The following is a 20,063-nucleotide window of genomic DNA, read 5'->3' on the forward strand; positions in this document are numbered from 1 at the left end:
TTCTTTTAGCGCGTCTAAGTAGTGTTGTGGGGAATGCATTAGTGTAGGAAGGGTGGTTTGGTGGGGTCTTGGCAAAAGTGAGCGACTTGGGTGTGTGAGCAACTCGCCCATGAAGTACGTTATTTTCTTGCTGTCTTTCTTATATATCATTTTTACTAGACTTTAGGGATTCTAACAACGTAATTGCTCTTAAAATTAGATCTATATTAGTAGAGTTAGTATTATGTGGCAATTTTAAAGTTCCTGGCAAAAGTGTGCGTCAGGTGAGGCTGGGCGTCAGGTGCCAGGATACGGTACGCGCTAAAACACGGTAGTGCGCGGAAATACTTTCCTCCACTGAGACACGCATTAGAGGTGACTCTGAGCCTCTCAAAACCAATTCTACCACTGTCTCCACCACCTGGGCAATAGTAAGTATAGCTTAATACTTTTGCTTCTTATTCTCTTCAGCTTCGCACTCGAACTCTACGGATTTTTCCCCGCTCTTGGACAGTGATTCGCTAACTTTTTAGCTGCAGGCAATGGCGCGCTCACACCTCCCCCCCCCCCAGGATGCTCCCCGGAAGCGCCAGAAGGTTGCCAGCGGTAGGGCGCTATCTATTCCCGCGAGCCCATCGTATGTAATTCCATGCTACCTCCACCATTCCGACCGCCTAAGCTCAGAAAATACGAGGTTTGGATATGGATACTTAGGGAATGAAAGGCTTCTACACACTTCTACTTTCATCACAGTGAATGGAGGGTGCTGTGGAATAGCAGAAGCTCGCATTTTCCGAATTCTCTAGGCTCAGTTCTCTGAGACTCTTGGACCGTAGATAAGGCAGCTATGCGATAAGCCCTCACTCCTACATCTTCCTTTCTAAACCTTTGCCTCTGGATTTTCTTCCCACATCGTAGATGCGGAGATTTCCCCCTCCTTTTAATGCCACGGAAATATTATCTAACTTGCTCTTCTCTAGTCGCACTGACGGAGCGATTGAGTCGCTCTTTTCTCAAGCTCCTCTCCCCATGTCTCAACCCTCTCCTACTATGTCCCCGAATTTCGGCAATTCCGACAATCCTACGCTCCGGAAACGCCCCCCAAAGATATCAAAGGCAGCGCAAGTTCCTGTTTGGCCGAAACGCAAATATCCTGAGATTACCAAGGCCCAGGTGACTAAGAAGAGGAATGAGTACAAGCAAAAATGGAGTGAGCCTCCAGAAAAGCCACCAAAGGGAACTGTATGTTTTTAAAACTCTCTTTCATATTCCCCGTGGGTTCCAGCTCTAGCTGACCTCTTCCTGCAGGCTATGCCATACAAGCTGCAAGTCCTGTAGGTCACTGTTTCTTTAAAACATCTAGGCTCTTGCTCTTTTAAATTTCCTAAAGTGATGTGCTACATCGCTTAGCTCTGTGCACTGCCCTTGCTTTTCTGCTCTATACATTATATTCTCCAACCTTTTTGCTAGGGTTTGCTGACATGGATGTCCTATAGCTGGTGGTTCTTTGGCAATCAGATCAGTGAGAAGCGTAGGGAGGAAGGTGATGAACAACCTGTGGCGCGATGCTATACATGCAAGAGCCATGGAACTGTAAGTTACGCCTTCTCTTCTCTACTGTCTCGCATTTCACGGGCTTTTGCTGACTTGGAATAGAAGATGCCGAGCGCTGAAGATGCTCCAGACGGCACAGAAGTACGGCAATGCGCCCCCTGTGGCTGCGATTTTGCTGTACGCTAGATTACTCGGATTTCACAGGTTCTCTAGGATAGATTGCTGACATGTGCATAGGCCGCCTGCCTTGAATACTACTATGTCAAGCTTGGTCTCTACGATGTAAGTGTTCTTCTTTTGTTAGGGTTTCTAAGCCTTTGCTGATTTAATACTATAGCGTGCTAAGCAGCAGATGGCTGAGCTTCATCCACAGCGTACTCTTGTTCCAAAGGCCTTCGGTCAGAATGCCTATCAGATGCTGTTATGCTGGGAGATAGAGCATGGTGAGTGGAGTATTGAGAAGGTAATCCTAGCCTCTCTTAGCTTCCTTCTTGTGTTTCCTGAGGGTTTAAAGTTAATTCATCCATGTTGTTTAGATGATTGACTTGCACAAGGAAAAGTCCTCTGCGCTTGAAGCTATAAGCACAACACGCATTGATAATAATGAAGTTCTTGGTATGAATCTTTCTTTTGTTCTGAGACTAAGGCCTGATTATACTAATATTTCTAGGCGCTACTGCGAAGAAGCCTTCAGCTTTGCGCAGGAAGAAGAGCAAGAAGGATGTTAATAGTACAGAGTGAGGTTTACTCCGGACGCTCTGACATGCAACGTTTTACAAGCAAATGCCCTCTTTTCTATTGGTTAGCATGAGGTTGATTGTAGTCCTTTCTACCTTAACTTTTTTGGCTAGCTAGGACTCGGTTTGTACGATTATCTTAAGCGCATTTTGGGTAGCTCCTGGATTTTTTTCAGCACTCTTTACCTACTAAATAGATATACAGTCCCTCCGCAAAAGTGTGTGCACACTTTTTTGCAACCCTAAAATCGCCTTGCTTTTGTACAAACTAGCATACAGCCAGGATCTATATAGACCAAATACATGATTTTTCTCTTAATACTTTGTCTGCCAGCCCTATGCCTTAATGACAGCCTAAACTCTCTTAGGTACTCTCTTAATAAGATTATTAATTATAGCTGTAAGGACAGGGTTCTGTACCACTGCGCCAATACAACCAAAAAGGTGCGAATAATCAACCAACAGGAATCTGCGTACAGAATAGTATATATACCTGTCGCGCGTAAGGACCGTCGTACAAGCCGCTCCCGGCCTTACGGTGCATTGTCCTTTGTAAGGACTAGCGGCCTTACACTAACATTAAAATTTCTAGTAGCAGCAGCAGCCTTTTTTGCTCTATTCTTTATCTAAGGATAGCTGTTTTAAAGTGCAGCGTAAGCTTATTTTTAGGCCCTTAATTAACTAAGATATCTAACAGGAAGTGGCGCATTATGTTAGGGCAAACTAGTTTCAATTAGTTTTAGGGGTCAGAGGTGCGGAGCTTGGCATTTTAGTGGTGGTGAAAAAAGTGTGCACAAACTTTTGCGCTTGTACTGTATATTAATTCTAATATACCTACTACTTATACTCTTGTTATTTACCCATTTTAGTGGGCTGTTTTACCTTCCAAACATAAAAACTGGGATATTCTACTGTAGAGATTCAACCACCGTTTCCAATTCCGCGACAATTCGTTTCTTCAACATGGTTACCCTAGAACATGGCAATAGCTCCCACTTTTTCGTCTAGGCCCCTAACTATCCTCAAGATCTCGATAGGTGCATGAAGATTCGAGATATTAGTTTTTGCGCGGAGGAAAACATCGCGCCGGGCTTTCATGTCTTGATCCCAGTATTCAGTATGCATGCTTAATGTTCGATGTCGGTTGACATCCGGCGTCCACCACTAGTAATGCACGGCTTGAATTGATACATGATCACAAAATCATCTGATGTTAAGCCTCCAAGGCTCCTATTATGAGTATAGCTGCCAAATTCTAGGGTTCTACCCCGAAGCGGACATGGCAATGTTAGAAGTAGTTTTGGGAAGCAACAAATCAAGGCATATATAAACTTGGTCCAACATTTTTGCCCTTGGATAAAGGTGCTTTGTATCAACGGAGGAGTGTAGCAAGTAATAAATGAAATATCTGCATTCCCAGGCATCAAGCGCTGCAAAAAAAATTTTGGCGTCTAGTCTTAATCCTTGGTCTTGTGCGATGTTGACTTGGAACTTTGTTCTTCCGGTGCACAGTCTTCGAGGAACATATTGATGCATGGCTGTCTCTTTTGGTACATCATTCATGGCGTTTTCGACCGCGTTCTTCGATTCATACATGTTGCGCCGCACTTTGTTTTTGGGATTGCAAACTTTCACTACACTCTGCGGTGGGTCTGTCATTATCTTTTCGGCATCCAAAGTCCGAGATACGAGCGGGGGCACTCAGTCTTCCTAGTCCAGGACTGCCCCTAGGTACTTGGTCTTTTTTAGTTCTCGCCTTTGAGATACTGCAGACTCAAACAGCGACAGAATACATCATGGGGAGATCTTTATATCGAGAAAAGCAAGGCACGGACAAATTTACCCGTAAGCATTGATGACTTTTCGAAAGTCGCACGGGTTTTCCCTATGCTCCATGGCTCCCCGGAGATGGTCTCGCGTATTGGAAGTCTAGGACTGAGATGAAGAAAGCTCCGCGCCGTCCAGAAGCACAGATTCGGGTAGAAAAACGTTATTTTAATTCTCTCAGGTCTTGTGCTTTCCATGCAATGAATTGTAAAATGTTGTGGATGGCCAATTCAATTTCAGTCTTCCCGCTGTGGACATGCTGGCAGTGTCGTCAGCTTTGTGATCTAGAATCTCCCATAAAACGGCTCGGCTATCCTTGCAGGTTAGTGCCGTCGGTAGATGGTCCGAACTCCTTTCTTCATTGATGCTGTGGCAATCGACGTTGGGAAGAAGTTCTTGCTATCGAAAGTGGGTAAGTCCAAAGTACCTATTAAATTCTTTTGGACATATTTTAATCTGGAAAAAGCTCTATGATGACTATTTTTGATCGCGTTTTTTTACCTCTACCTATTCTGGCGCCAGACCGTTGCTTTTAGTATTCAAGACAGGGGAACTGAAGGCGAGGAGAAGAGAGGTTGAGGCAGTCTTTTATATGTCCAAATGAAGCGTGGAAGGATGCCACACATGAAAAGCATCGTGGGATTTATGATATAGGACTGGGAAAGGTTATAGCCACATACGGGTTCGATTTTGCTCTGCGGCGTCTGCCCATGTAGGCCTCGCACTAAATTTAGTTCCTCCCTCAGGTTTAAATGAAGAAGAGCATTAAGGTACCAGCACGTGGGAAAGTCGGGCTTTTATATGCAGGGACTATATATAGCGGTCTGGTTTCTATAGTGCAGGGCTAAATTCAAATATCATTCATATGTGCATAAAGTAACATAAAGGGTATACTCCGCGGAAAATCCTGCTTCTAGGCTAGGCTATTGGCTTTCGAGTGAAGTGGATGGACAAGCAAACGGCACCCATTTCAAAAAGCAAAAGAAGAAGCACTGCGCTATCCGGGAGTCGAACCCGGGCCAATTGCTTGTAAGGCAATTATCATACCGTTAGACCAACAGCGCTAACATGCGCCCTTTGAATGCTGAATATCTAAAATGGTGAAAATTCAAATTGTATTATAGACATGGAATATAGAAGAATTTCGATGTTGTCGAGCTGCAGAGTGAGAGCGCTTGACAAGAGCGGTGCGCCTCACTTTTGGAGACAGTGCATAAGAGTTATAGGAGAACAGTGAGAGCAAACAGAGTGTCTGAACAAAAGTTCCAAGATATCAAGTGAAGGAAACGCACAAGTATTCTAAATGCTGAACTAGCCTCATTATGTAGTAACGGATTATGATACATTCTCAGGGACACTGGGCATAAGAAGGTATACAGTATTAAAACATGTAAGGAAACCCGAAAACGCTCATTTGATACCATCTGATCTAACCACTGGAGATAATCTCTTCCATTACCCTACCACTTGAGTCACCATTCTCCTTAACCTAGTCCAGTGGTACCACTAACAGCACCCTTTGCCGTCCCCGCCGCGTTTGTTACTCCAGTCACGCCGCCAGTTGATTTATTGAGCCTCTTCGTCACTCCATCAGCCTGTTTCGTAACCTGCTCTTTCCCTTCATTCACATGTTTCTTGACATCCGGCATCCCGCCATTCGACTCTTCACTACCGTGAACCTTGGGTGTCTGGTCAACTCCTGTTCTTGCATCATCTTGCTTCTTGCGAGCACCATCCATAAACCAGCTCATGCGACCGCCGGTGAGACTATTGATCTTGTCGCCGATTGCTGAGCCTTCGGGAGCCGGGGCGTCGCCCTCGTTAAACCATTTTAAGATGTAATAGCCGCCCAGACCCCACAGGAAGAGGAAGGAGGCGGAAAAGGTTGTCATGAACACCGTCGGGAGGACCACAAGAAGGGCTACACCGACCATGAAGACAGTGAAGAGGACGGCAGCAAGGAGCCCGAGGACAAGTGCTACGATGAGCGAGAATAGGAAGATAGTAAGAGTGAACGCTACAAACAGGAGTAGTGGGAATCCAGTCAGAACGATTTGAGTTGTCAGGAAAGCCTATGAGTTTGGGTAAGTTTTGTGGTTGAAATGTGCAGTATGGTATTCAGATCCATGGATAGGGAGCCCGGGAATTGGAAGCTTACGGCAAGCTTTGGATTATTGATAGCGAAAGCCTGAAGCTTCGCAAACACCTCAGCTCTCTTCTCCGGTGGGAATATACGATCCAGAACATTTTGGAACGTGTTCTGGATACTGCCAAAGATGGCTGTAACGCTGTTCAAGACGCCCGACATATTAGGCCAGAGCGCGAGGATGAGAATGGGTAGGGAGTTAAAGAAACAGAGTCAGACACTGAATGGCTCAAAGAAGGTTTACAAGTGGAATGGACCAATCTTTAATATGATCTCAATGAGCAAGTGAAAGGACAGGGGATCTTCCCATGGGGTCTCTTATGATGCACCGCCATAAAAACAAGGTCGAAACAGCGGGGAATGCGTGTGACGCCACGACGTCACTACGGGTATGGCAGCGCTCCACCACCACAGACACAAATTAGCGCGTGGGTGCCACTGTGAGCTGCCCCAGCCACTTGTGGCGCATGGACCAAATCCGACAAACACGCCAAGATTTTGGCATCAAAAATTTGGGTGAATGTCGGCCAAACATTTACTACTATAATTCTACGTTTCGAAACACCACACCACGATACATCATGGCAGAAAAGAAGAGGAAGAGACACGACGATAGGAGCGAGCGACCGTCCAAAAAGACCACTAGTGTGCAACTGCCTTCCCGTGTGACGGTAGATCTTGTGCGGAACAGTGAGCCGCTGGGTCCTGTGCTAGGTAAGAAGATGAATACAGTGTTCGGTTTCATTGGGAGATAGGAAGAGGCTAAATAAACTTAGCATCAACTCCCGGTCTATCCTTCCCTTCCAAAATCTCCCTCAAGCCCTACAAATACAACCGCATTCTCCCCGACCAAGATTCTAGTTCCTCCTACGAACTCCTCCTCCAATCCTCCTCCCACCCGAGATTAGATTACACTGCGCGCGAGGAGAAAGATGGCAGCTCCGACAGCTTACTCAAAGATTACATCGGCGTCTTTGACCCCGCGACCGGCAAGCTCCAGGTCGTTGAAGTGCACAAAGTCACCGTCCGCAGCACATTACGTAGTGAGACCGACGAGCTACGAGAAGAATATGAGAGGATAACGGCCCAAAAAGAATCAATGACTGCGAGACGCCACGCTCTAGCCACAGAGTTCGGCTCCAAGAAGTCAAAGAAAGCCATCGCTGGCATCACCGAGAACGCAATTGCTCGAGGTCGACCTGGAGAAACGAACGGCACGCCTGGCGATGATGCTGTAGCCTCTGTTGTTCTACAAGCCATGAGTACCTCTGCCATGCCCACTAAGGAAGATCTACAGTCCTTGGTGAATGACTCCAAACCAAGACCGAAAGCCAATCTCGCCGCAGAATATCCGTCAGGTGTATACTCTATTGACACTATTGTTGGCAAAGAGCTCATGGGTATGATTGCCGTCAAAGATTGGGTGGAGGCTGCGGAGAGTGGGAATCCAGTCAATGTGCATAGTCGATTCGTTGCCAAGCGAATTGTTAAGCTGGTCAAGAGCAAGGAAATCCAAAAGCTGAAGATTCTACGCTTCATACTTCTCTGTATGGACTTCAATGCTGCGCTGAAGACGAAGGGTAAAGGAGCGAAGCAGGTGCCGTTCAAGGACAAGCTGTTGCCTTTAATGGGAGAAGGTGTTTCTCCTCCTGTTGTGGATGCAATTAGGAGGAACTTTGCTTCTGAGTAGGTCTTCTTCTGCTACACTAATGTGCACTTTTTTAATAGCCCTAGGAACAACGATATGACACGTTGGCACATTGACAACATGATGACACACATCGCCGCCGCATCGCTCATCGTCGACAACTTCGAGGTCGACGTAAGTGACCTCCGTGAAGATCTAAAATTAGAAAACAAAGAGTAAGGCACTCGTCTAAATTTCTATGTGTGTAATCCCTAAACTTACCTTGACTCTAGAATCAAGCAATATTTCCACGAGATCGGCTGTAGAGTTGTCCAACCAACGGAAACGGAGAGGGCCAAACTCAAGATCTCCAAAGCAGAGGCCGTGAACCATTTCATAGCGAAGTTGAAGATTCCGTTAGCATTTCCGAAAATCAGCTCTGGCAAACGGAAGCGGTAGGGCTCTGTTCAGTTATACCTAAAAGTCCGATACCCAGAGGAGCCCCATCCTCTTTTTATTTCTTACTGCTTAGCGTCTCTTTAGCTTCTGTAATGCAGTAGTTATGAATGTAGGTAGGCATGAGTAAATGGACATGACGGACCTGATCCACAAATTAAACATCCACGCCCAGATATTGTGGCGTCAACCAGACCGAATAACCAATCACATATAAAGCCAATGAACGCTATAGTTTATCACTATGCCCCGACCCACAACTTTCACTTGACAGCACACGGTCATCCATGGATTACTTATAGTCATGACATCATCATCGGTGACGGCGTATCTCCTCCGTAGGGAACTTCTTTCGCCACATTAAGAGGACAGACTCTAATACTTTAAATACCCCATGTTACAATAATCGACACCTCACTTTCACCAATAACCAAGCGTCCCCCCACCCAAATACATCATCGACCATGGACCAATCCTCCAACATTCGCCAAACTGCCACAAACGTAATCCCAAAAGATGTAAAGCTCCCTCCCACTGAAATTTGCAATCGCCCCTAATCTCCCTCCCATTATCCAGAACCCTTCGATCCTCTCCTCTGCAGGCGCAATTGGGAAGCATTTCAACCCCGACGGCTCGCTCGGCCAAATACCGCAAAAGATTGGAGGCCCTCTTGACAAGGATGGTGCAATTGGGAGTCAATTCGATGCTTCCAAGGGTGGGATAGCGGGGACGGTGGAGAGGGTGGTTGATGGACCGAGGCATCCAGCTGGGATGGCCCAAGGGAAGATATAGAAGAATAGAGAGACTAATACAAGGTGGACAGGTGGGGGATTATAGACACATATGATAGTATGTTTATAAACGGCGTGGTATAGATTCGAAGAGTGAAACTTTTCAGTGGCGTATTCTTCTGATACTCAGTTATCCCTAGATACAGAAGACATTACTAACACATGGTACACATAGACAATCGTGATCCTTTTGTTCTAACCCAAGAACACCAAAACGACCTCACCAATATAACCTCGTCGACATGTTTACTGCTCACCCAATCGTCGTCCCGGGCCTCTTCCATCCCATTGCCCACCGAAACCAGTGCTTCTACCCGTAGCCCTCGCTGCGCCCGCATCCGCGGGCTGCCTTCCCTGTTGAGCAGTACCGTATGGTCTCGCTTGAACATTTCCAGCTCTGCCGCCGAACCAACGTTTCACCATTATCGGCGTGAAGATATAATTCCGACCACCACCGAATGTCGGCCAGATGCGTGTCAGGAAGTCATACAAGTGAGCGGCAACGAGACCGGCAGCTTGTGACAGTGCGGCATCACCTCCGTCGATGATGAATGTGAGGAAGAGCATCGAGAAGGGAAGGTATTTGGCATCGAAGGTGATGATGAAGAACGAAACTTGCCGGGAGGGATTATCCTGGGCGTATGTGTAGGCGAAGGCGAGGGAGAGTGCTTGGAGGAACATGTAGGAGTTGAGGAAGAAGCCTGCGATTGCCTTTGAGACTAGTCAGCAATAGTCTCCTCATAGAAGTCGGTTACGGGGAAGAACTAAGCAGTTGGCTAGTTGGAAAGATGTAGGGAGCCAACACCGCACTACGGAATTGAGAGTCCGTGATGCTTTCTCAAATGGCCATCCCCCCATGCTCACACACCACACAGGCCCTTTTGTATTTTGCGAATGACGGGACTGCATGCTGTGCAAGGGTAATTTCCCTCGATTTCAGGAACCGCTTCAGCTAGATTGAACTGGGCGGGCAGATGTATGAGGTTCATTTGGGGTGCAAAGAAAACGTGGAGAGGGAAGGGAAGGGAAGGGGAAAGGAAATGGTTGAGGAAAGGCAACGTACTACAATGACAGCGCCCACGAACATGGTGTAAACGAAGAAGTCTCCAGGCTGTGAGAATCTGGATGACTCTGTCTCCAAGCCAGATCCATACTGATATACTGCGGTGTGTAAGCTTGTGGAATCCGTTCGATGATCTTGTTGGGGGCCGTACAAAAGTATGGATCAAGCAGAATTCCGAATTTCGGTTTCGTTATCATGAACGCCGTGAAGAGCCGCCATATTTGCGGTACCACCTGGGTCGTGATAATATACTCCTTTATGAAGACATAGTTCATCAAGTCGATCATGCCGGAATAGCCCAGGGCGGAGACCACCACGGCGAGCGCTGTGATGGTTCTGCATCAGCTATCAGAAAATGTTCTCCAGAACGTGGAAACAGTAGAGGGATTTGGCCTACCTTGACACGGGTGGAAGAGTCCAGAATACGTCCATGATGGCGACGATGTGTAAACGAGTGGTTGAGGTGAAGGAATGGTGTTGTGGGACTGCAAGAGCAGCCTGAAGAAGAGGAAAAGTGGCTTTCTGCCTTGTTGAACGAGGGAAGCGGCGCGGAAGGCCCGGCACTACTTTAGTCCGATCCACTTTGATTGGCCAATCTCCGTGGTGAGCTACCCTTTGAATTCATGTGCTATCTCCAAGCGTCATGAATGTGATTAGCATTCTTAAAGGCAAAGGTGAGGCAAGTCAAGCCCAGACTCTGCAAATGAGGCATCAGATGCAAATTGATCCATGACACGATGAAGCCACCCGGACCGTCCACCTATCCACCCATCCACCCATCCACCCATCTAGGTCTTGTTTCTATCTATATTCCATAGGTATTCTCTTCATCGTGCAATTTATATTTCAGGTTCTTTCCCCTTAACTTTCCCCTCTCCGCCAACACCCGGAGTGCCCCTCTTCTCAAAGTCCTCCTCATACCGCCGCCAGACTTCCATATCCCTTGCCATCCGCTTGTGATGCCTGACGCGGTGTTCGTAGGCTACCATGCGTTTGTCTGCTTCAACCATGCTGCCGACTATCATGCCGGACATTTGGATGTAGCTGGAATGGGTTAGTATGAGCAGAGGTGGAGGTCAACGAATGGAGTAGCTGAATAAGAAGGGTGTAGAAAAGGGTGCTTGTTGACACCCTAGAACGGGTATGAAGTGAATGGGGAGGACGAATGTACTGCGTTAGATAGGTTGATTTACACTTACACCTTGAATTGGACTGTAAGACTACGGTAAAGAGGCGAGAAAGCGTACGCTGTACCACCAGCTATCACAGCAAAAGCACCCCACTATCCACCTCAAATGTCAGCAAATCTATATCCATCGATAGCATTGATCGAAGAGAGAAATATAATATAAGATAGATCTTGAAACGATAGAGGACCACAAAGCCACGTCGACTCAGCAGGAAACCAACGCACAAAGCAATGCTGAACTTGCAGTAACAGAAGCGATAGTGGTCATCTATGGTCTGTTGCATCCAGTAGTTCTCGTCCTCAGAAACTCTCCCATAACAGAAAACGCACGAATTACTCAAACACAAGGTCAAAGAAACAAGAGCCGCTCACCTTCGCTGCTCCGATAGCCGCACCTCTAGCCGCCTCCCATGCCGCCTGATTCGTCTCATCGTCTTTCGTCAAGCTGCCATGATGTCTCATTTTGTCGCTGGCCGATTCTTAAGTGCAGGCATTGAGCACTCACTCCCGTATAAGACAGCGTTTGCGAAAGGGGTAAGTTGTGATGTCAAACTGTAAGACCGTTTGGCCGGGTGCGATCGGCGTTCTAAAGCACGCAGGCAAGACGCTCCTCCGCGCACACGCCAATGAAGGTCGCCGACCTTTGGCACACCAACATCCATGCTGAGAATGATCGTCTCCTGACATTTGCCTATTTTTGCTTTCTTTTTATCCTACGCTTACTAGCAGTGTAACTCGTAACGCAGTATTTGGAATTGAAGAAATTTGTATTTTCTTCACCACCAGCTCTGGATGGCCGAAGCTTGTTCATTTGCTCTATGAAGGTATCACCATGAAAGAGAAGCCAACTACACAACTAGCCTCCCGCTATGCACAATGAACAACCAGCCAGGAAGCATGTCAACTTCCCATGCAATCGTTGCGTGCCTGGAAGAAAACGCCTTAGATCCTTATCCGCCCCCAGATGCAGTGCCATGACCACCCTGTTCGGGTTTAGCTGACGTAGATCTTACAATGTACAGAAAGGAGAGGAAATCCCGCCAGCCCCCATGTAAATGCGAATGAGCTATCCGTCTATATCCAAACAAGAACCGCGAAAATCGCTAAACCAGGAAAGAGACTGGTATACTGTATACTGGTATTCCGATAAAGGTTTGCATTACCCATTACACGTGTGACTGCATCCGACGCCGGTCCCAAGCGTCTCGATTCTCCGAGAACGACATCTCGATGTCTTTCTCCAGGGGTGTGACTGTGTCTTTACGCTCATCTTCCGTTATGTCCCCAAGCTGGGCTTCTTTTTCCACCGTAGGTGTGCTTTCGAACTTGACCTTCTCGACAATCTTCGTCAGACTTGTCGCCGTGTCCGGCCTCTCAAACTCCTCGTCATCCACATCCATGGCAGTTGGAATACCGTTGGCAATATTAAAGTTCCGCTGCAGGTACTGCTGCAGGCGGTATTCCTGTCGTGCCCAGCTCTCATCGACAAGACCCAGGGCAGCCTTGATATCCTGATCGGATAAGAGCATAGAGTGGCTTTTCTCTTTTGGTGCCTTGCCAGACACCCTACTTGCGATCTTGCTCCGGACAGATGCAGATCGCGTCTGGGTGTGCATAGCCGAATCATCCCGCATTTGTTTGACTTGATCCTCTGTCTGCTTGAGAGCCATTTGTCGGCTTTCCTGCATTGTTGGAAGATACAGTAATGTTGTGTTTCGGTGTAGGGCATTAACGAGATCGGTAAAGCCCCCTAATGCAATACCGTTGTTCTCGCAATACAACTGTTCAAGCGTTGTGTTGACTTTTAGCACGTCCGCTAGGGTGCTCGCACCCTGCAGTCCAAGTTTTTGATCTACAAACTATCAGCAACAATGGAGATGATCACAGCAGAGCTTTCATACATTTGATGAACAAAACTCGTAAAGTGCGGTTCCTCTGGAGGCCCCTCAAAGCCTTGTTGATACCCACGCCCAATTTGGTCGTTTCTAGGCGTGAATCTTCACCAGATATGTCGAGCCACTCGAGCACAGTGTTCTCAGCAAACATCTTCTCCAGAGCTTGGCATGTCGCCTCCGAGGCATCACATGGGAGCGATGCCCGAGAAATATCTAGTTGTCGAACAGTGTTATTGGCAGCCAGTGCTAAGACCATTTTGCTGAAATCAGCTTCCCTTTCGAACTCGATCAGTCGGATTGTGAGACTAGTTGGGGCCATTCCACTCGCAATGGCATTCGTTAAATCATCAAGATCCTGCTCTATGTAGTTTTCGCTAACATCAAGGTGCAGTTCTCGAGCTTTTCCTGGCTTCTCGGTCATCGAGTGGAGCAGATAGGCCACGTCTTTTCCGGTGAGGTAGCAATGGTCCAGCTTTAGTTCGCGTAGAGCCGATGACTGCTTGTAGTTGATTAGATAACTGTTCTGAAGTCAGTGCTAGTATCAATGGAGGGCATTCAAAGAGTTGACCTACCTGGCTATCGTATCGACCATGGCAGAATTTAATGATGTTCCACTTAAGATTAGCTCTTGCAGCTTCCACGCTTGGAAAGTCTCGATCGTCATCAGTGGCTCGGGTCCTGAAGTTCTTGCGACGTGCGACAGGTTGAGCTTAGTAAGGTACCCAAAGACACCAATCTGCGAGTCGAAGGTCGTGGGAGAAAGGCGAACTGGATTCGAGGATATATCAATGGCTTCCATGGTATTTTCTTGAGGTCTGAGAGAGTCAAGGATTAGAGATAGCGTTCGATCTGTAAGGCCACATCCACTAAGTTCAAGAGCACGGAAGTGGCAAGCTTTCTCAACGGCCGCAGCAACCAAGTAATCCAAATCCGTTTCACCTAAGTGGATGTTGTTCAGCGCAATCCAATCAACATTAGTAGTCTGATATTTGCAGAGGGGAAACAAGGCCTCGACAATGCCGCACCCTATGTCCCTAGCTTTGCTTGATGATTCCATGTGGTCTCTGGGTCTTCTAGTTATGCAGGAGGTAAAATCGAGCCTCCTAAGCCTACGACTAGTGACAGCCAATGCCCGGATCTCTTGCACAAGGAGACATGAACGGCCGAGCTCCTCCACATCCATGCGAACAGAGGTTCCTCGCTTCGTTTTAGTGCAAACGTGCTCAAGCCCGTACTCATCACAGAGACCGTTGAGAACGTCCAAATGAACATCCCTGAAAGAGATACCACCAAAACTCTCGTTGTAGCGTAGAGACCGCATGACTGCAAGTAGCTCGAGGGTATTGTATTGGCTCCTTCGAAGACCTTCTGGACGCAGAAGTTCGAAACGTGGATAATCCTCAGGGGGGTATGTAACCTGGTAACGAATGTTTTGGGGTTTTACGTCGTAGGCGATGCAGTAGCCGACTAGAGTACGGTCCAGAGTCTCATGGTCAATTGGGCGAGGGCTCGCATGTGTCAGGATGTCACGCTTCACATCATCAGGGACAGTGAATTGATACGGCCGAGATTCCCACTCTGGCCTTAGCTCCTCTTCAACGTAACGAAGACGAACAGCGATGTCGTGCGAAGCGAGTGACGCTAGGTGGATAACTTTCGGCCGCTGGAGAGGCATGCTATCAAATATTGAATATCCTGTGATGAAGAAGCGGGATAATACTTACCGAAATGTCAGTTCGAAGGTATCGTCATTTTCACTGACCCGCAACTCGGTAATATTCAGAATCCCATACGAAGATTGCGAGTTTTGGGACAACAATTGGGGACTGGATGATCGCTGAGAGGGCGGTTTGAATAAAGGAATCAGGTGAACTTTATGGACGCCAATCGCGAGAAAACAGACTGACGCTAGCACTTTAGACAAGTCATCCGAAGACGCCCGTGAGCCCACTTTGCTGGATGGACGCTGGACGACCTTGTAGATGGCATAGCTTGAAGGAACGTAGTCCCGCTCTGCTTCAACTACTCTAGCAGCAAGGTGGGAATTGTAAGCGGACAGTGGGTTGGAGTCGCTAAGGCGGGCGCGATTGGCTGCGGCTCGAATTTCAGCGAGCCAGATATGCATATCATCCGGGTCTCCAAATTGTAGCGTCATTGACGAGGAATGGTTGAGTTCGTCATCCAGATATGAGACTTCGAAACCAAAATATGGCCTGTCCTCCAGTTGGTATACGGCTACTATCTGGCGGAGGGGGGTTCCAAGATCACGGTCACCAGAAGCGTCGGACGCGAGGGATTGCAGCTCGTGGGAAGACCCGGTCGAAGGATTTTGGCTGTGGCGGACAGTAGACGAGCGGGAGTAGGGGCCAGGGATTCTGTTTTTGCTGGTCAGTTTGTGCCACGACCTGTGGTTGGAGAGACTACATACACACCGAAGGTCTCGGTGGCCTTCTGGTGGCTCTTGAACCTGATCAGATGCGTCTCGGTAAGCACCAGGTACTCCTTCTTTTTCCTGAACACAGTACTGCTCGTTTGGACCTCGCCGTGGTGGAGCACATGGCGATTGCGCAGCGTGTCGTCGCTCGCAGCCCGGCTGCCGGAGACGGTTCGCGTCGACATGGCGGATTGTGGCTCGTCGCTTTCATCCGGGAGACGAAGACCTCTCAGCGATCCAAATACCGAGCTCGATGAGCGGTTTCCACTTCCGCGCGACAACGGTGGAATGGCCGGAGATGCCAGACTGTGCCCGCCAGCGCTGTTGTCGAAGAGGTCATCGTCGCTGCGCTGGACCGAGGCGGAGAGATTCGTTATGAGTGATGTGGTCCGCCGCTTCCGCAGTAGGTTCGCAGGCTCCTGGTCGTCTTTGTTATTGTGGATCGCGGTGAGCGCGCTGAGCGGGGTGCGAGCGAAGAAGCTTCGCCGTCGGCGATCCTTGGAGTCCTTGGACATGCTGAGCGACCAGGTCAGCTTGTGCCGCCCAGTGGGAGCTCAGTGTGGGGAGGATAGTTCATGCGGCAGGCAACGTTGCGCGGAACGGGCGGAATTGGCGGGGACGGTGGATGGACTGCGACACGAGGCGGGAGGAGGAGCTGGAGGAGGAAGCAACAGAGGTTCGACGTTTAGATCAGCCAATCAGCAGTGCACCTGACCACCTCATTGGAGAGCAATGTCGGAGCTAGTGATGGCGACGTGAATGAGTTGTTTACAGTCGCGATCTAGGAACAACTTGTTCTCAGGTGCACTTTCGAAGCCGGGTCCTGGGAACGATGCGACAGCTTCGCGCAACAAATCGTCAACAACGGCTATGCGGGGGAGCCAATGGCATCGACGTACACAGAGCAGATGAGGGGTCCAATTGGCTGTCCGGATCGCATAGCTCAAGGCGTGCAACCGCAAACACGTCCCCCAGTGAAAAGTCTGAAGACAGCGAACAAATCTGCCAACTTGATGAAGGAAACTCGCTGGCGAGGGGTCGACAGAGGCTTGCTGTTGGAGATGAAAGATTACGTAGCCCTGCAGATCCTCTTGGCTAGGTTGATTACAACAGACCAGATGCTGCAGTGGAATCTTATCACTCCCGAGATCTGATAACATCAATTGAAAGTGCATGTCTTTGCAGCTCAGAGTGACGAGTTCGCTGAATGGTGCATCGTATTTCCTATTCTTTGTTGAGGCCCGCAGAAGGCCAGTTTGCGCGTGAACTTCTGCTATTGTTGCAATTTGCTTCAGGCCACCGGTCAAGTGTTTCTGCTAAACAGCATGTACCAGCACTTGGACTGATTCCTTGTGAGATTTTATCAGTGCCTAGGTGTCAAGCCCTGAGCACGATGTGAGTTTCAAAGATCCAGCCCGGCTCTATCTCTCTGTTCCAAGCTACGATAATATGGGCAGAGCACGTCTCTGGCAGCCGACCGTTTCACCGAGGATACCCCGTGCAAAGATCGGCGGAGGAAAAACTACGCTCCGGTGCCATGCCTAATTGAGCTGAAAAGGCTCAGAAATTCTGTCGCGTTCGTGCATCCTCTAATCTTTTGCTATCTACGTCTATTTTCGTCTCAATTTTTCCTCCTGATGTTAAGTCGCCAGCTTCTACGAATTGCCCAGCCGCGACCACTCTCCGTTTGTCTCCTCTGCTCTGCTAGAATCTTCTACCCGCAATCGCGGAGACGAGCTCCCAGCTCAAGCTCTCATCGCCCCAATGTCGCCGTGGAGGACGTACCTCACCTAGCTCCCCTGCCACAAGTCGTCAGCAAGGAGGAAGGAGAGGTTTCCAATGCGAAGTCCAAATCAGCGAAGCCGAGAAAGAAAACTACAAAAAAAGGGGCATCGGGCGTGAGCCAGAAAGAGGGTGAGGATATCGCGGGAAGTAATGAAGGCTCCATCAGTTCTCAGAAGAAGAAGCGAGGTGGAAGGAGGAGAGGGAGGAAAATTGTGAGCCCTCTCCGCGTACGTAAGATAGAAGCCAAGGCCCTGGAACCAGAAAAGAAGGAGGCCAAAGGGCAACAAGATGCCTCAATGAGCTTGAAAGAAGCTTTATTGGGGAGTAAATCTAAGAGGAAAACGAGGAAGAAGAAGGAGTTGACGGAGAACCTCGAGATTGAGATGCTGTCGCCGGAAGAGTTGCAATTCCAACCTGTCGAAGTGAACATCCCTCCTGTGCCTATGCTGTCTCATGGACTTGATCGAGTCTTGTTCAATCCGGGTATCTACCGCCTGCAAGACCCGCGGTCTCGAGTCTATAACTTTGATCCCTATCTTGAGAAGATCATGCCAGCCGCGGAGTTCAATTTTGATGCTCTTAGCGAGTACAAAACTTCCTCCAAGGATGAAGATCTCCTCGCCATTACGAGAGATTTAGGCACGAAATTTACAGGTTCAACCTCTAGTATGTCGGGGACACTAACACATTTTCACTATCTACTCTCCGGTTGGCGCCCGCTCTGTGTCGATGGACTCTCGAAGAAATTTCCGAGTGCAACGACAAGGTTCTCAAAGATCCAAAGAGCTCCGAACGCCATATTCTTGAGAAAGAAAAACGATGTGTACGCCATTGATGCGGACAAGTCGTATGATTCGCCAAATATTATGAGTTGGCTTGGACACTCTTTGGAAAAGCTCCTCACCAACTCACCAGAGGAGTTCGAACTCTATCGCCGATCAAGCCCAGGTACGCCACCAAATGAGGATGATGAGGGGAAATCGTTCCATTACTCTAAGCTGGGCAATTTCTTGATGCGTTCGCAGCTGGACGCGTACGACCCACGGCTGCCCGGGACTGGTGTTTTCGATCTTAAAACACGAGCAGTGGTTACGATCCGTATGAATCATAAGGAGTACGAGATGGGATCTGGCTACCAACTTCATTACGACCAGGGTGAATGGGAATCCTATGAACGAGAATTTTACGATATGACTAGAGCGACTCTGCTAAAGTATTCACTTCAAGTCCGAATGGGTCGCATGGATGGCATTTTTGTTGCATATCACAACATCGAACGTATATTTGGTTTCCAGTATATCAGCCTCCCAGACATGGATTACGTCCTCCACGGGCAGACCGATACTTGCTTAGGCGACCAGGAATTTAAGTTAAGTATCCGTCTGCTGGACGAGCTTCTGGGTCGCGCCACCCAGAAGTTCCCTGAAACAGTAAGCACAACTGCCGTGCATCGAAACGACATCCTCGCTAATATCTCTAGTCCATCCGACTACATTTCGAGACTCGCGAAAGCGAGGTTCCGTACATGTACGTGTTTGCAGAGCCGGTTACGGAAGAGGCCGCGGATATGATTCAAAACTCGGGACGTGCTGCTATGAAAGATTTTGAACGTAATGTAATTGGCGTCAAACGAGACGACCCTGAAGTACAGAAGGAGTGGCAAGAGATCCAAGATCGCGTTGACGAAGAGGTCGATGAGGATCAATTAAACCCTAAGGATGAAGGCGATGAAGAGATAGCGGAGAAGCAGGCGAAGGACAGGGACGAAACTGATGAGGAAAACACCGAAGGTGACGCTTCCAAAGAAACTGCGTCGATTTCGATGGAGGATACGGTAGATAGCGGAGACACGAAGGCTACAAAACCCGCCACAGCAAGTAAATCCGTGTCGGATGGGCCTTTAATGGGCTGGACACTAACTGTGCGTAATCTTGTCAACGGCAGGTACGTGAAGCGACCAGAAGAGCTGAGTTCCTCGGATAGCTGGTCAATCGAATATCACGTCCAAGAACTTCCGGACGAAACGAAATGGTCGGTCTATGGACAGCTAAAGACCCGACGGAAGAAACTCATTGGATTACGCGAGGAGGAACAGTCCAAACAGCTAAAACAATACCGCGAAATGCTTCAGAGATATAGCGACAAGGGGCGAAAGTGGAGGGAGGAGCAGGACAAAATCGATGAGCAGATGGGAAAGCGAGTGTATCGACGCTTGGGTCCGGGGGCCGAAGAAGTGATTCAAACCCACTCGGAACAGGTGAAAGACAAAGTCGACGGGGTCCTGTCAACCCAGCTGGAGACGGCAGGTTGAAGACACAACATACCAGGGATTAGGAGAAGACGATGTATGATTATTAGGCTCTACGAAGCAATGTACAGTAAAGCGGAAAGACAGATAGAATATAATGCGTAAACGATCAATTGCTTATGACATACTGCGTCCCTGCACATTTGACAAGCGTGTGACAAGCACATGACTTGACCAAAAATCAGCGTCCTCTCCCCGTCTCCAATCCAGCAGGAGGTTCAATCCAACCGATGATGCGGAGAAGCACGGCCCCTCTACCAGGTTCTTAGCGT

General features: G+C 48.4%; 10 protein-coding genes and 1 non-coding gene across 11 annotated transcripts; 5 read left to right on the forward strand and 6 right to left on the reverse strand.

Annotated features, from left to right (window-relative positions):
• The first annotated feature begins 535 nt into the window (after positions 1-535).
• BDR25DRAFT_301583 (uncharacterized protein) lies at positions 536-2,495 on the forward strand. Its single transcript, XM_033689614.1, has 9 exons — positions 536-616; positions 960-1,221; positions 1,288-1,313; positions 1,476-1,572; positions 1,636-1,710; positions 1,771-1,815; positions 1,871-1,996; positions 2,070-2,148; positions 2,204-2,495. Exons 2-9 carry the CDS (start codon positions 1,009-1,011, stop codon positions 2,272-2,274), a joined length of 732 nt encoding a protein of 243 aa, XP_033550937.1. The 5' UTR covers positions 536-616; positions 960-1,008; the 3' UTR covers positions 2,275-2,495.
• Positions 2,496-3,191: 696 nt separating this feature from the next.
• Positions 3,192-3,806, reverse strand: BDR25DRAFT_351644 (uncharacterized protein; the record flags this gene model as incomplete). The annotated part of the gene is made up of 4 exons (XM_033694886.1): positions 3,192-3,242; positions 3,267-3,396; positions 3,447-3,533; positions 3,613-3,806. 4 exons carry the CDS (start codon positions 3,804-3,806, stop codon positions 3,192-3,194), a joined length of 462 nt encoding a protein of 153 aa, XP_033550938.1.
• A 25-nt stretch (positions 3,807-3,831) lies between these two features.
• BDR25DRAFT_351645 (uncharacterized protein) lies at positions 3,832-5,150 on the forward strand (the record flags this gene model as incomplete). Its single annotated transcript, XM_033694887.1, has 10 exons — positions 3,832-3,974; positions 4,043-4,181; positions 4,211-4,249; positions 4,338-4,376; positions 4,437-4,520; positions 4,620-4,671; positions 4,704-4,809; positions 4,861-4,885; positions 4,918-4,964; positions 5,015-5,150. The coding sequence occupies 10 exons, from the start codon at positions 3,832-3,834 to the stop codon at positions 5,148-5,150; spliced, it is 810 nt and encodes a 269-aa protein (XP_033550939.1).
• BDR25DRAFT_t17 lies at positions 5,091-5,161 on the reverse strand. Its single transcript has one exon. It is a non-coding gene; the product is annotated as a tRNA-Val (tRNA).
• Positions 5,162-5,413: 252 nt separating this feature from the next.
• Positions 5,414-6,615, reverse strand: BDR25DRAFT_280824 (uncharacterized protein). Its single transcript, XM_033687844.1, has 2 exons — positions 6,256-6,615; positions 5,414-6,169 (listed from the first exon to the last, which is right to left on the reverse strand). Exons 1-2 carry the CDS (start codon positions 6,403-6,405, stop codon positions 5,582-5,584), a joined length of 738 nt encoding a protein of 245 aa, XP_033550940.1. The 5' UTR covers positions 6,406-6,615; the 3' UTR covers positions 5,414-5,581.
• A 193-nt stretch (positions 6,616-6,808) lies between these two features.
• On the forward strand, positions 6,809-8,374 carry BDR25DRAFT_255722 (DNA-directed RNA polymeras-like protein I 49 kDa polypeptide). The gene is made up of 4 exons (XM_033686371.1): positions 6,809-6,957; positions 7,020-7,929; positions 7,978-8,106; positions 8,164-8,374. Exons 1-4 carry the CDS (start codon positions 6,825-6,827, stop codon positions 8,327-8,329), a joined length of 1,338 nt encoding a protein of 445 aa, XP_033550941.1. The 5' UTR covers positions 6,809-6,824; the 3' UTR covers positions 8,330-8,374.
• Positions 8,375-8,739: 365 nt separating this feature from the next.
• Positions 8,740-9,163, forward strand: BDR25DRAFT_280830 (uncharacterized protein). The gene is made up of 2 exons (XM_033687845.1): positions 8,740-8,844; positions 8,903-9,163. Exons 1-2 carry the CDS (start codon positions 8,791-8,793, stop codon positions 9,116-9,118), a joined length of 270 nt encoding a protein of 89 aa, XP_033550942.1. The 5' UTR covers positions 8,740-8,790; the 3' UTR covers positions 9,119-9,163.
• Positions 9,164-9,363: 200 nt separating this feature from the next.
• BDR25DRAFT_216003 (DER1-domain-containing protein) lies at positions 9,364-10,612 on the reverse strand (the record flags this gene model as incomplete). Its single annotated transcript, XM_033684862.1, has 4 exons — positions 9,364-9,828; positions 10,181-10,278; positions 10,332-10,516; positions 10,578-10,612. 4 exons carry the CDS (start codon positions 10,610-10,612, stop codon positions 9,364-9,366), a joined length of 783 nt encoding a protein of 260 aa, XP_033550943.1.
• A 425-nt stretch (positions 10,613-11,037) lies between these two features.
• On the reverse strand, positions 11,038-11,831 carry BDR25DRAFT_177846 (uncharacterized protein; the record flags this gene model as incomplete). Its single annotated transcript, XM_033684184.1, has 3 exons — positions 11,038-11,224; positions 11,380-11,462; positions 11,742-11,831. Coding segments are annotated over 3 exons (360 nt in total), but the record flags the coding sequence as incomplete, so codon positions are not given.
• A 351-nt stretch (positions 11,832-12,182) lies between these two features.
• Positions 12,183-16,693, reverse strand: BDR25DRAFT_255733 (leucine rich repeat protein-like protein). Its single transcript, XM_033686372.1, has 5 exons — positions 15,693-16,693; positions 14,989-15,639; positions 13,837-14,940; positions 13,271-13,782; positions 12,183-13,221 (listed from the first exon to the last, which is right to left on the reverse strand). The coding sequence occupies exons 1-5, from the start codon at positions 16,211-16,213 to the stop codon at positions 12,536-12,538; spliced, it is 3,474 nt and encodes a 1,157-aa protein (XP_033550945.1). The 5' UTR covers positions 16,214-16,693; the 3' UTR covers positions 12,183-12,535.
• Positions 16,694-17,779: 1,086 nt separating this feature from the next.
• Positions 17,780-19,794, forward strand: BDR25DRAFT_323166 (Pet127-domain-containing protein; the record flags this gene model as incomplete). The annotated part of the gene is made up of 2 exons (XM_033692084.1): positions 17,780-18,913; positions 18,964-19,794. 2 exons carry the CDS (start codon positions 17,780-17,782, stop codon positions 19,792-19,794), a joined length of 1,965 nt encoding a protein of 654 aa, XP_033550946.1.
• Between the last annotated feature and the right edge of the window lie 269 nt (positions 19,795-20,063).

Source organism: Lindgomyces ingoldianus, assembly GCF_010093535.1.
Source record: "Lindgomyces ingoldianus strain ATCC 200398 unplaced genomic scaffold BDR25scaffold_7, whole genome shotgun sequence".
Classification (NCBI taxonomy): Eukaryota; Fungi; Ascomycota; class Dothideomycetes; order Pleosporales; family Lindgomycetaceae; genus Lindgomyces; species Lindgomyces ingoldianus.